This window comes from Chelon labrosus (assembly GCF_963514085.1).
Source record: "Chelon labrosus genome assembly, chromosome: 2".
NCBI lineage: Eukaryota > Metazoa > Chordata > Actinopteri > Mugiliformes > Mugilidae > Chelon > Chelon labrosus.
This window is the reverse complement of record NC_140338.1, coordinates 10226648-10240777: the sequence shown is the minus strand read 5'-3', so window position 1 is coordinate 10240777 and position 14130 is coordinate 10226648. Positions and strand designations below refer to the sequence as shown.

The window sequence follows — 14130 nt, the reverse complement described above, 5'->3', positions numbered from 1 at the left end:
TTTAGCGAACAGCGAGAAGTCCTTAAAGGGGTTTCTAGATGTTTATTTGCAGGACGCATTAACCTTTAGGTTTGACCAGTACGAAACTCACATGTGCGGCTGTCCTTTGGAAGACAGACATGTGCAACACACAAGATTTATTTATTTTAAAATCAACTGCGCTCTAAATCAGAGTAGAAAATAGAAACATTTTCAAACTAAAATCCTGTTTATTACGCAGTCTCAGGTTTTTTAGAAAAATGATGGACAGCCCAACACAAATCATTGTATATATTAACCCGAGATTAGTATTACATTCCTATAATCCTCCCAGGACTTTTAAATAACTGGGAATTTAATAAATGTTGTCAGGTTCCTCAACATTACACACGACTAAAATAAAGCCTTAAGCCGGACACGCTGCGTGACTTCGTCCCATTAAACATTCTGTTGACATCACAGCCAGAGTTAATCACAAAGAAAATGGTGTGTGTGCGTGCATGTAGGCAGGCAGGCATGCATGCATGCAGTGGACGGGTCTCCAATGTTTATAATCCATCAGATTTGCTCCGCTGGTCACAAGGAAACGTGCAATCATCCTGTCATTACCAGTTCTGACTGAACACGTTGCGTGCACACCAAAGCAGGTATCAAACAGACAGACAACTGTGCTCATTGGTGGAATCAATCCACAATGATGAGGCACATTTGTTTGGGGTGACCACAGCTCCACCTAGTGGCCTTTCTTCATATTTCATTAGAGTTGTAATGCAAAGATGGAATAAAAACACATTATTTTTTTCCTCTGACACGTTATCATACACTTTCATACAGTGTCTGACCTTATGTTGAGTCCAGTAGATTGCCCAAGGTTTTCCCAGGCTTGGAGCTTCTCAGCCAGCCTCTAAAAATCAATGAAACAAAAGATAAAAAGTCAATATTAAAAAGAAACTAAATAAAAAACAATGTTCTCTCGTGACAGCGTTCAAGAGCAAAGGGGGTAAAAAACAAAAACAAAAAAACACATATACAAGTTGACGTCTCACTAATATCACCTTTAAGGATGATTACAATATAAATACGTCAAGCCAAGATAACTTTACCACAAGATTACCATATTTCCTCTAATAAAAAAAAAACCCAGCATCAGTAGCATTCTTAAAGATCACAGTTTAGTTTACTTGCAGGTGTTTTTTGAACCTCACTTTTCAGAGAACATCAACATCGTGATGTGTGATACCATCAGTCACTTGAACAGTAGCTCCACGTAACCTTTCTGGCAGAAAGATAACTGCTGGGTGATGGATCACGAGCCACTAACTGTGCACAGCTTGTGATTTTGCGTGGGACACAGACACTCGGAACAAATAAAGGGCTGGGCCTCAAATACACTTAGTAGAAAATGCAAAGGTGAAATAAACTTGTACAACCTGCTCATAAGTTTAACATAATATATCTTTCTACTAATTTAATAAAATAAACAGTATAACCCTGCCATTTGTTGTATTGGATTACTCATTTAAAGTATTTTCCCATTTCAGTCAGTGAGTGTGCTTCTTCATCCTTTAATCTTGCATACGCTAATGTTAAATAGCTAATGCTAACCACAAAATGTCTCAAGAAACAGAGGTTTTCAGTCTACTGAGACACCCACCAGCTTTAAAAACAGTTGCAGGAAGTGTTGAGTTTGTATTAGAGTAATGCATAAAGTTGGACAGGGCAAACCAGATCAGGTCAAAATGAGCCTCCCAAATGTACTAAAATAAATGGCATTAATAAAACAGAAGAAACCATAAATATAGGTGTATTATATAAGCCTGCTCTCAAAGAAAGGCCTGTTGATTCAGTCTAAAGTAAATTCCGTCAATAGGGCCAACATCAGGCCAACATATTCCAATTACTCTGGCCTGCCAATACATCATTTAGGCTCAGTTGAACATAATTAACTCAAAGATCACTTTTAATATCTCAGTCGGTTGTTTATAGCCGTTATGCTACGTGGATGTAAATATATTAAAATGCGAACGGAGTGATTTTACCTCCTTCTCCAGTTCCATGTTGATCAGCTCTTCTTTGGTTTTCTCCATCCTCTCCAGCTTCCTTCGTAGTCCCTCCACCTCCTCTTTCAGCAGGCTGCAATTCTCTCTACTCTCCCTGGATAGAGCAACGACAGGTAAACACAAAATTAACTTGGGACTTAGTGTTTCCTTTTCTTTAGCAATTGTTTTTATTGTTGTCGTTTTGCTTTATTAGATAGTTGCAGTAAAGGGATGGAGAAAGAATGCAGGGAATGACATGCGACAAAGGGCGGCACAGTGGCGAGGTGATTTGAATCCGAAACCGGTTCGAAAGCGGTTCGAATCCATGGGCCGGCTGGCCTTTCTGTGTGGAGTTTGCATGTTCTCCCTGTGTCTGCGTGGGTTCTCTCCGGGTACTCCGGCTTCCTCCCACCATCCAAAGACATGCTCATTAGGTTAATTGGTGATTCTAAATTGGCCGTAGGTGTGAGTGTGAGTGTGAATGGTTGTCTGTCTCTATATGTTAGCCCTGCGATGGACTGGCGACCTGTCCAGGGTGTACCCCTGCCTCTCGCCCGATGACAGCTGGGATAGGCTCCAGCAGAACCCCGCGACCCTTAACAGGAATAACCGGGTATAGAAAATGAATGAATGAATGACATGCGACAAAGGCCCAGACAGTAGAACCTTAACCTATGTAAATGCTCCATAACCACTCTGTCAACAAGTCGTCCCAGGATTTAGAGCCCTAGAGATATTAACATTGTGTGCTCTCTTGAAAAGGGGATCCGATGTGACAGATTAGGATAAATAAGCACAGATCGTGTTTTGTTATCTCTCCAAAAAAACAAACTGAAACACGGGAAACTGGAAGATGATTGAAATGTTTTTTTGGGGTTTTTTTTTCATTGTGGGGTTGTTCTAGGTTTGAGTAATTGAAGAAAATCACAACTTAGCATGTCTATAGGAAGGTACCACACAGAGAGCGTAAAGTGTATTAAAATCCAAAAAATATATTTACCTCAGGAAGGCGTTGTCTTCTCTGAGGTGCTTCAGCTCCTTTTCCATATCGGGAACTCTGGCCACCTCTGACTTCACAGTCTTCACGATGGCAATGTCTTGCTCCTGGAGGGAAAGGCGCCTCTCCAACTCCTACATAAATAGAAATTAAGAAATAAGTCAAAACAAATGCCGACAGTATATTCAGCACAGTGCATAAGCATTCAGTGCTCTGCCATTGTTACATGTGTAAACATTTTTTCCAGATTCAGTCCACGTTATATCATTTAAAAAGTAGATGAAAATGCAGTTCAGGTCAGAACATCAAGATGTCGAGCAGCTGAAACAATAAGCTACACACTGTATGACACTCACTGTATTGGCTGAAACTTTGTTTAGAAAAAGTCTAAATCTTGAATCCATGAAATGCAGACTGAGACTTGTGTTGATCTCAGTTTGTCCATGGCAGACAAAGTGGGAAGTGAGATAAATGGCCAGAAGTTGTGCAAACTGTGTTCAACATACCTTAATCTTGATTATGTGCTGTGAGCAAGAGGACTGCGCAGCCTGGAGACTCTGGCAAAGCTGAGAGACTTCCTGATACTTCCTGATTATAACACCAATCAGACAGAAGTGTGTGGTCAGTATTTATCTCACGCAGTACAGCTCAATAGCCATTAGAAACAGTGGTAGTCCGTGTGTGTGTGTGTGTGTGTGTGTGTGTACCTGCGCTGTAAATCTAGCTGTTCCTGTAGTTCCTGGTTTGCCAGGGTTTGAGTAGAAATTGTCAAGTCTTGGTTTTGAATCTTCTGCTTCAGCTCTCTGATCTCATCCTTCAAAGAACTGATGGTCTGGGAAGAGATTATAGTTAAGTACAGAAAGTAAGCTAACACGAGATAAGAGACATTCTCAGAATAGAAAATTAGTGTGTGCGCGAGTCTGTGTCCATACCTGGCTAGCTGTATTCAGTTTAGTGTCCCGCTCCTCCAGTTTCTTATTCAGTCCCTCGATGTTCTTACGGAGAGCGCGGTTTGCCTCCACCTGCTCGGACAGGTGCTTAGTCGCTTCTGTCTCTCTCTCTTCCAACTTTTTGATTCTCCCCAGAAGAACCTGGTTCCGGTCCACCTCGTGCTACAACATAAGAAACCGGATTTATGTTTGTAGTTCATTTTAGATTCCTCAGGTGAGGCGAGGCGAGGTTGGAGTAAAACACGTGTGCTGCAGAGCGCGTAAGAATATACGATTTGTTACCTCCAAGTCTCGGGCGCTGTCCGAAGCTGACCTCTCCAGCTCAATTCGAGCTCTTTTGTGACTGAGCTCCATCTGCTTCTTTTCCTGGTCCAACTGTAGAAAGCGATTCTTGGACTGAACCCTCTCCGCTGCTTCCAAAAGCTGAAAGGGGACGACAGGTTAGTCTGTGCACAGCGTGTCGATGAGGCTTTGAAATCAGCTAACTGTTGATCCTAATGGTCCCTGTATATACCTCCATGCTGCGTTGGTACTGACTCTGCAGGTTCCCACTCCCTGCCGTGTGCTGTGACAGCCTCTGGGGCTGTTCAGGACAGCTGAGGAAGGAATTGAAGGACTTCAGGGTTGTTAACACGGTGGTGTCATCTTCTAAATCCATCTTGAGACTCGCTGGGTTTGCAGGGTGCAAATGAAAAGTGCATGGCATGAGTGACAGTTCGTTCATGCAAAGGCAACTTCATAAATTTAACCTTAAACCTACACTTTATAGTCCAGCAATGAGGTTAAAGTTAAGTTAGTTGGCTATGCTAACTCTTTAATAACTTAGCAAAGGTGAAATTGAACATATTTAAATGTTTACAAAGCGGCTAACGTCCGTAGTTTACCACAAGAAAATACAAATACAGGCAGAAAATAAGTTAGCTAAAATTAGCTAGCTGCTAATAATATTTACGCTAGGGAGCTATTGTGGCAGTTTACAGTTAGCGGTTTAAACTGTCGTCCTCGCCTCTGTCACTATAAGCTACACAAGTTACATTTAAACTGACACTGTTTTACAGCTGTTTAAAAGATATCCAGCAAAGGAGCGTCGCTCTGGAGGCAGAAGTCCTCACCTCGGAGCGAGAGTTGTTTGTGAAGAGCAGCAGGTTAGTTGCAGATAAGTTATCTCGGTCCTGCTAGCATGTTAGCCGCACAACACAGTGGGGCAGAAATCCCTCCAGTTCAGCTCGAATGAGATGAGCGTAGTATCGCGTGACGTCGCAAAACATCGCGAGAGTGCCCGTTGCCTAGAAGGGCACACCGATCAGCCACAACATTAAAACCACCAACGGGAGATGTAAATATCAGTGTTCTCTGCTGGGAAACTTTTGGACCTGGCAACATGTAGCACCCACCTAGACCAGACCTGGCACCCCTACCCCATAGCAACACAAAAACGGTTTAGGAGCAACTAAAAAAAACGTGAAAAACAGCACAAGGGGTTGACCTGGCCTCCAAACTCAGTAGATCCCAAACTAATCAAGTATCTGTGGGATGGTCCACAATAGAGGCCCCTCCCCTCAACCCATAGGACCCAAAGACCCCCACTAACAACATCCTGTTGCCAAACAGCATAGGACACACTCAGAAGGCCCATGTCCATTCTCTGAAGAGTCACAACTGTTTTAGAGCCACAAGGGAGACCTACACAATATTAGGAAGGTGGTCATAATGCTATGCCTGATTGGTGTATGTTTTTACTCTTTTAAACCGCTGCTTCTTCTGTGAGTGAAAACTGTTTTTATTCGTTTTCATGCAGATACAAGACTTTATTTAACCTATACAATCACATTCAGATGACAAGTAAAAAGAAAAACACATTTGAAAAATATATATAGTATATTATTTGTGTTTTTCATCAGTCTGACCCCTGTATTTACCAGGAAGTGTGTAAATTCTCTGACATAAAATATGTAGTAGCAGAATTTGTCCCCCAGAGAGCAGCACTGCTACATTTATCAGATTACAGTTTACAAAGAATAACCAGAGAACTGGTAGAGGTGCACATGAGGTCAGCTCAAAAATAACACCTAATGCGTATTTTAGTACAAACAGTAAGCCGTGATTGCCTCTCCGCTAATTTCTGTACTCGCACAGAGGAACAGTCTGGCGCTGATTGCAGTCATTTTGCACCGGCATTACAGAATATGAGTCCGCGCGTGGCACTGGCGGCACCATCTCAGCGATGATGGCCGGGCCATGAAACGACATGGAATAAACTATGTGGGCCATGTTTAATTAAATTGCCACAAGCCAAATGATCTTCCTGATCTAAACCACAGTGACTATCATATGCATCCAATTTGCCTCTGCATAAATATTTCATATATTCCCAAGGGGAAATTCATCCTCTGCATTTGACAGTCCCAGCAGAGCACCTGAGGACCAACTCCAGTTCAGTGACGAGTACTGTGGTAATGGCCGGGGTTCCTTATACTTAACATGCATTCATGTTTTTTTTTTCTTCAACGTGGGGAGGATCTGCAAGGATTTATGTGAAAATGTGTACAGAAATTAAACAAGATTACATATAAAGAATGTGATGTTGTAAAGAGGTCATCCAGTCCAGTCCATCTAGCTGTCTTGTTTTTATCTTACATCTTTAGCTGGTGATCAGAGAGTAGCCCAGCAGAATTATATATGTACTATGTCCATTTTCACTAATGTTTGCTAACTCATGAATTTATTTAAAGCTTCTTTTACTGGGTATGAGGTTGGAAATCTGTGTCAAAATAGCGTAAATTAAAAAATAGTAAAGAATTTGAACTTTCTGGACTAAATGTGAATTCAATATTTTCAGCGTTGCGATCATGCAATAATGAACAGTGACAAATAATTCATCTTTAGACTGTCCCTTCTATCAATAAATCAATAGTAGTTATCATTTTGCATGAACAAAAGGACTGTCTCTATCTTTATGCATCTATCTATCTTGATCTTGATCTTGGTGGGAAAACAGATGAAAAAACTAAGGAAGAAATCTGTTTATCTAAAGTTAATTGTAATTTTATATGGAAACCCCCAACATACCCACATCCGGTGGTTTGTTGACAAGACAGAATAAAGGCTGATACAACCAGCCATATTGACGAAATCACCAATCGCCAAGTCACACCAAGTCAAGTGTGAAGCAGCAGTAGAAAGAGGTCAGAGCTGTTGCCCGATCTCACTAATATTTATTCGAGAAAATCTACAAAGCATAAAATAAAAGCTAGCTGGGGGTGGGTAAGAGGGGGTGGGGGGTGGGACAGCTTTTATTTAAGATGTTGGGTGAGATCCAAGAGGGAGAAGAGCAGAGGGGTGTGAATTCATCTGAAAAGGTCAAACAGAAGACATGTCCTCTTCAGAGTGACATAAGAGCTTCCTTTCTCTCTGTCACTGCCTCTTTCCTTTTCGTCCTTTCACCCCCAAGAGTATTCAGATTTTTTTTTTTTTGGGCCGTTGTCCTCATACCCCCATCTCCTCCCTGCCCTCTTGCTTCCTTTTCTTTTTCTTGGACCAAACAATCTCCCATACGCACTGGCTAATAACTATTTTTCTTCCTCAACGTCTCTGTCTGTCACAGTCTGACTCAGTCTCTTTCTCTCTCTCCCTCTCGGGTATTCCATCGCCGCCTTCGCCGTCTCCACCTGCCCCCGCCCTCACGGGGTCGGCCCGAGCGCAGTGATATCTGCGGAGATGACGTAAATGCACAAGGAGAACACACACACACACACACATTCAGATGTGCCTACACACAAGGCGTAAATCAGCAGAAGTGCTTGCAGATGTGCCCTTCATTGCCATCTGTTGTGAAAAAATAAACGTGGAAGCAGCTCTCGAGAAGCACGTCTCACATTAAGTGGGCTTTCCGCACAGAGCCGTGTAAACATCAACACTCTCAACTCCTTTAAGGGGTTAAGCAGCTTATTGGGAAAAATATACATGTGTTGCCTTGTCTCTTTGGAAGCAGTGTGAATATGTTTCCAATCAACGCAAATAAATGATGCTGCTAACTAATCAGTACGTGATTCAAATAGTCATAAAGAGGCCATCCAGCCAAGGCAGAGGAGTAAAGTCACTTTGTTTTAAAAGATTTTTAAACATCTTTGAGGAAAAAAATACCTTTTTGTGAAAACAGAAATAAACTGAGAGAGGTTAAAGGGGAACTACTGTTTTTTACAACCTGGACCTTATTTCTGGCATAAAATACGATCGTTTACTCACCCATATAACTTTGGTGTCATTTGGAGTCATTCGGGAGATATTTAGATCAGCGTATATCCATATAGTGGGAGTGACTGGGGCACCCAAACGCAGCCTCTAAATAACGCATTATCTGCCACGAAACTCGTTCATTTCACCAATATTTTGTTATGATACGCTAGTGCTATTCCCTGTTGAGTCCGGAGTTACCTGTTATCTATTCGTAGACGTGCAGCGGTTTGTTGTTCTTTGGCCAGCTGCCTCCGCATCCTCCTTTCAACGAGCTCCTCATCCGTATACTCTGGTTCAAAACGGTAAAGACGTCCATCATGAACAAAGTCGTCGTCCACAACCTCAGAATCGGAAAAATATTCAGCCATGTTGCAAAAAACTAGCGGTAGCACATTACAGGTAAACAAGGCGCTCAGAGATGACATCACCCAGGTCAGAGGTTAGTAGGTCAAACTAGATGATGATAACAGGTAACTCTGGACTCAACAGGGAATAGCACTAGCGTACATAACAAAATATTGCTGAAAGGAATGAGTTTCGCGGCAGATAATGCGTTACCATGCGCAAGACCACCTCAGACAAGCCCAGAGGCATCCAGTGGACTCTCTTCACCCAGCTAGAAGACCTTGACTATGCTGATGACCTTGCTGTTCTTTCCACCAATCACACTCACCTACAAGAGAAGACTGACAGGACTGACAGATTTGCAAAACAGATTGGTCTGAACATGAACACCACTAAAACCCAAGCGATGTGCATCAACTCAACACCGCATGCACCGATCACTGTGGATGGTAACCCTCTCGATTATGTCGAGGAGTTTACATACCTGGGAAGTCTCCTTAGTAAGGATAATTTATGCGGCAGGGACATCAGCATAAGGCTTGGGAAAGCTCAAAGCACATTCGCAAGCCTCCAGACCATCTGGAAATCTAACCAGTATAGTCTCAAAACCAAGATCCAGCTGTATAACAGCAATGTTAAGTCAGTCCTGCTGTATGGCTCGGAATGCTGGCGAGTGCTTGAGAGCGACATGAGAAAGATCAACGCATTCCACAATGGGTGTCTCCGTAAGATATGTCGCATCTCTTGGCCAGAAAAGATTTCTAATGAAGACCTGTACCAAAAGACAAACTGTCGCAGTGTGGTGCAAGAAATTAAACATCGACGGCTGAGATGGGACAAAGACTGTGTTCCCAGAGTAGCCCTGAGATGGACCCCACCTGGAAAGAGGAAACAAGGGAGGCCAAAAACCACCTGGCGAAGAACTGTGACCTCAGAACTGAAAACAGCAAACCTATCGTGGGGTGAAGCACAGCATGCTGCACAGGATAGGACTAGATGGAAGCAGATAGTCGCAGCCTTATGTTCCACCAGAAACGAAGAGGATTAAGTAAGTTAGTAAATATCTGACGAACGACACCAAATAACACCAAAGTTATATGGGTGAGTAAACGATCGTATTTTATGCCAGAAATAAGGTCCAGCCTGTAAAAAACAGTAGTTCCAATTTAAAGCAAGGACACCCAACTGTGCGTTGCCTCTAAGAATACAGTTTGTTACTCTCAGTCTATGAGGAGAACGTAAAACAGTTGTGAAGGTGCAAAAATGGGATATTGTGTAGAGGAGCAAGACGGGGGTGAAAACCAAAAGAGAGACACGGCAGACAAAAAAGCAGTAAATTCCAGGAAAAAAAAACAGAGTGATGGGCAGGAAACAATGTTAGAGATCAAATGAGGCAAAGGTTAATGAGAGGAATCGATGGAGACGTGATGCTATACTCTTCTAATGAATGAGGACAGAGTCAATAGCTGATTCAGGCTTTCTGGGTTCTTTAGCCCCGGGGACTGCTCTAACAATATTAGCTTATGGACGTGCACGCTCGCGCCCGCGCAAACATACAGACGGGGCAGGGTAAAGAGGACGCAGAGGCACCCAGTGATGCATAAAGAAGCCACAATCAGGGAAGAGCTTAAAAATAAATCGGGCTTACTAATTAATGAAATAAGCAACCTCTGCGGGACAAGACTGGGACGAGATACATGTCATTTTCTGACCGCCCCCCCGCTCCTCCTCCCCTGAGGGTTTTCCAACATCCACGACATTTCTGCAGTCTGCAGGACGGACAGCAGCAATCAGCAATGCACAACACATCACGGAAAAGATATTTTTTCCTGTTTATGCAAGTAAAAGGTAACACAGGCATTTCATAAAAGCATGCATTAACTTAATGTTTAAGGTCTGCGTTATAAATCCACAAACAACTCTCACTTACTTGTCTTTCAATCAATATTCTACCCCCGCAGCGTTCCACGGGGAGTCACTCACTGTGTTATGAAAGATAGGGATTTGTGTTTGTGTGCGCTCATGTGTAGTTCATCTGTCCACTTATATGAGCCATCAGTTTGCACAGATGCATTTTTTCCCGCGGGTGGATGGGGGGGTTGACTGACAGACGAACGTACAAGCATCAAGGCAGTGCTGCAGGTGAGCTGAGTGAATGGAAAGAGACATAGAGGAGAAAAAATAAACACTCAGTGGGAGGAGGAGGAGGACGAGGAGGATGAAGGATGATGTTGGAACCGAGCAGGTGGATGACGGCTGCGGTCAAAATGTGGAAATAGTGGCGCAATCAAAGAGTCGGATAAGCAGCAAGAGTTCATTCCGGCTGATGTGATGTGGACACACTGCAGAGTGCTGATACTGCAGTTCCGCTCATATTGGATTTTAAGTGGTGGTGCTAATGCAGTATCTATAGAGTCAATAGTGGGCGATATCATCATCAATAACCCGAGGCGAACAGAACTGCCCGAGGTGAGGGGCTGTTTATGGCTTAGTGATTGACCCTCCGAATCGTATTGTCACTAATAGATATTTTTCCTGCTTACTCAAATCGTTTTTTTTTTTTTTCCACCAGAATCATTTCGGATTCATCAAAAGACAGATGGTTTCTGGAGCTGCATGTACATCTCTCCAGGAAACAGCTGTATTGACCGGCGTTGGCATAATTTATCTAAACCTGTATTAATTCACCTTATTTATTTTTTAATTACCTTAATACCCCGTCTCTAAACGATAATAATCTATAACTAATCACCTTCCCAGTCAGTATTTACACACTTCTTTAGGGCTGCAGGCTGGAGTATTTACTTACTGGTTTAATTACATGAAGAATCTGATAAAAGTAAAAACTAAGTTTTAGGGGTTTAGCTGAATAGTTGACTTCACTGCTGCGCCACGACGCTTTTAGCGGGAAGTCGACTACTCACTGATCACGTGACAATAGCAACACGGACGCCTCCGTGAAGACAGGTGAGGAGCCCAGTGGGTCATAGCAGCAAACTAGCAGCGGTTCGTCAAGTGTGTGGAAATACTTCACTAAAGATGAAGCCCAGAATATGTAAGTCAGTCCTAAAATACAACAAATGTACAACTGTAATGCACATACTCATCTAAAAAGGCTAAAGCTAGCAGAGGAACAGTCCAAATCCTCGACAGCAGTCAATTAACAACTTCACCAAACGTCCTGCAGCAACGGAGAGAATAAGGCTGCAAATAAACAGTTTGTTGGTGGATTTCATTGTCAAAAGTTTTTTTTTTTTTATCCCGGCTACATTATATTACCTTACAACATGCTGTGAAGTACTATTGATATACTGTTATTTGACATTGTTGCTGTGGTTGTAGAGCGTGTTTGTTGTCCTTGATGTCAGTTTATGCAGTTGAGAGTTTGCCAAGCGAGAGCTGCATATTAGAGCTGCAGTGGAAGCTTTACAAATAAATAATTGCTTAAATTGTAAAACTATAAGACGTAGTGAGGTAGTGGTTCGTGCAACATAAGGCAGTGCAAAAAGCAGATTTTATTTGTGCAAAACATGAGTCTAACATGTGGGTTATTGTTGACCCAGGCTGGTGTTGTACAGCCCGAAGGCAGTTGGAATGAAGGACCTGCGGTAGCGTTCCTTCTTGCAGCGTGGATGCAGCAGTCTGATGCAGTGGGTAAAAGGGGTTGGCCATGATTGATGTCAGCTTGGCTAACATCCTCCTCTCACCCACCTCCTCGATGGAGTCCAGAGAGCAGTCCAGGACAGAGCCGGCCCCTCTGACCAGCTTGATGAGTCTCTTCCTGTCCCTCTCTGAGCTCCCACTGCTCCGGTAGTCCACTGCGTACAGGATGGCAGTAGCTACCACAGTCCTAGAAAGAGTCACAGAGCCATAGAAAGTCCTGAGCAGTGACCTGCACACCCCAAAGGACCTCAGTCGTCTGAGCAGGTGAAGACGACTCTGGCCCTTCTTGCACAGGGCGTTTGTATTGTGTGTCCAGTCCAGTGAACACCCAGGTATTTGTATTCCTCCACGACCTCAATGTTCAAGCCCTGGATGTTCACCGGTGCAATGTCAAGCTTCAATAAACTTGAAAAGCCTTTTGTGTGACACATTACAATATGTATTTAGGTCAAGAATATAGATTTCATTGTTGCAAAGCATTACTTTCTGTGTTTTTATGTGCGACGTCATCGACTGGTTGACTCGACTTTCACCACATATTAGTCGACCTTAAAAAATCCTAAATCGTTCAACCCCTACAACCTTATATTAAAGGGGAATTACCGTTTTTTACAACCTGGACCTTATTTCTGGCATAAAATACGATCATTTACTCACTTTGGTGTCATTTGGAGTCATTCGGATGATATTTAGATCCGTGTATATCCATATAGTGGGAGTGACTGGGGCACCAAAACGCAGCTTCTAAATGATGATAACAGGTAATCCGGACTTAACGGGGAAATAGCACTAGCGTATCATAACAAAATATTGGCGAAATGAACGAGTTTCGCGGCAGATAATGCGTTATTTAGAGGCTGCGTTTCGGTGCCCCAGTCACTCCCACTATATGGATATACGCGGCGCTCCGCTGGATCTAAATATCTTCCGAACGACTCTAAATGACACCAAAGTTAAATGGGTGAGTAAACGTTCGTAGTCCAGGTTTTAAAAAACGGTAATGTCCCTTTAAGTACTGTGTAAGTACAGAATAGGAGAATCGTAGGGATTTCTTATACTACACATGACTGTCCATCTTATTCTAGTGTACTCAAAAGAATAAAAGTAAATACTGTTATGCTCAGCAACACAGTTTGAGTTCTTCACCAGCAGCCTGTCCTTTCTGAGGCGCTGCAGTGGATGCACTAAGGGCCCTTCTCCACTTGTAAGAGCCGCCTGAGTGCGTATGGTTTATTTATAAAGCTGAAGAGTATATCATTCATGTTTTCATATTGAAAATCCATACAATATTTAATGTATGCCACTCTGTGTTAACATTGTTTTTGACAGGTGGTTTGCCATTTAGCTTCTTCTCTCATATAATGAGATCTGTGTGGGGCTCATAGTTCAAGGTCTTGACTTAATCTACTGGCCTCACAGCGTGGGAAAAAAAAAACGCATACTTTTTCTCGATGTGCAATCTTGAACGGTTTAAAAAATGTCCATGTTCAGCCAGGTGAAAAACTAAATTATTATCAATTCATCTCATTTCAGATCACACCAGCAAGTGTGAGACGACACGGTGTGCATAGAAAATCCTGTGTGGGCGTCGCTCGCCTGCAGGGCGGCCTGCAAAAAACGGCCCACATGTGACGTTCATGAATAAAGACAACAGCGATCGTTTTAGTGCATTTCTTCCAGCTATGTACAGTAGCTGCTGAGAATGAGCATGACATTTACAGCTGGATGTCACTGCCAACTGCTTGGCTCAGTTTGCCAATGTTGTCCCCCGTAGGTACCCATTACTGGCAACAGTGACAGCACAATTTATTTCTCCTTAAGTCCTTACTCCCTGGTTCTGCTACACTCTATATCCTTCAACAGAATTGCACTGCAAACTTTGAAGAATTACACAGGAAATCTCTGGAAATTACACTTTGAG

The 14130-nt window shown here is 42.8% G+C and overlaps 1 protein-coding gene across 3 annotated transcripts in view; it reads right to left on the bottom strand.

Annotated features, from left to right (window-relative positions):
• Positions 1–5180, bottom strand: part of mad1l1 (mitotic arrest deficient 1 like 1) — a 60254-nt gene extending 55074 nt beyond the window's left edge. Inside the window, exons 1-9 of one of the 3 annotated variants that reach the window (XM_084573551.1) lie at positions 5078–5180; positions 4480–4634; positions 4248–4388; positions 3948–4127; positions 3723–3847; positions 3522–3603; positions 3019–3149; positions 2019–2133; positions 822–883 (exon numbers count right to left, since the gene is read on the bottom strand). In XM_084573551.1, coding sequence (XP_084429677.1) covers positions 822–883; positions 2019–2133; positions 3019–3149; positions 3522–3603; positions 3723–3847; positions 3948–4127; positions 4248–4388; positions 4480–4623 — 980 coding nt within the window. In that variant the 5' untranslated portion in view covers positions 4624–4634; positions 5078–5180. Of the gene's footprint in view, positions 1–821; positions 884–2018; positions 2134–3018; positions 3150–3521; positions 3604–3722; positions 3848–3947; positions 4128–4247; positions 4389–4479; positions 4910–5077 lie in introns of those variants that run through there. The other 2 variants (XM_084573550.1, XM_084573549.1) reach the window with 2 other exon arrangements.
• Between the last annotated feature and the right edge of the window lie 8950 nt (positions 5181–14130).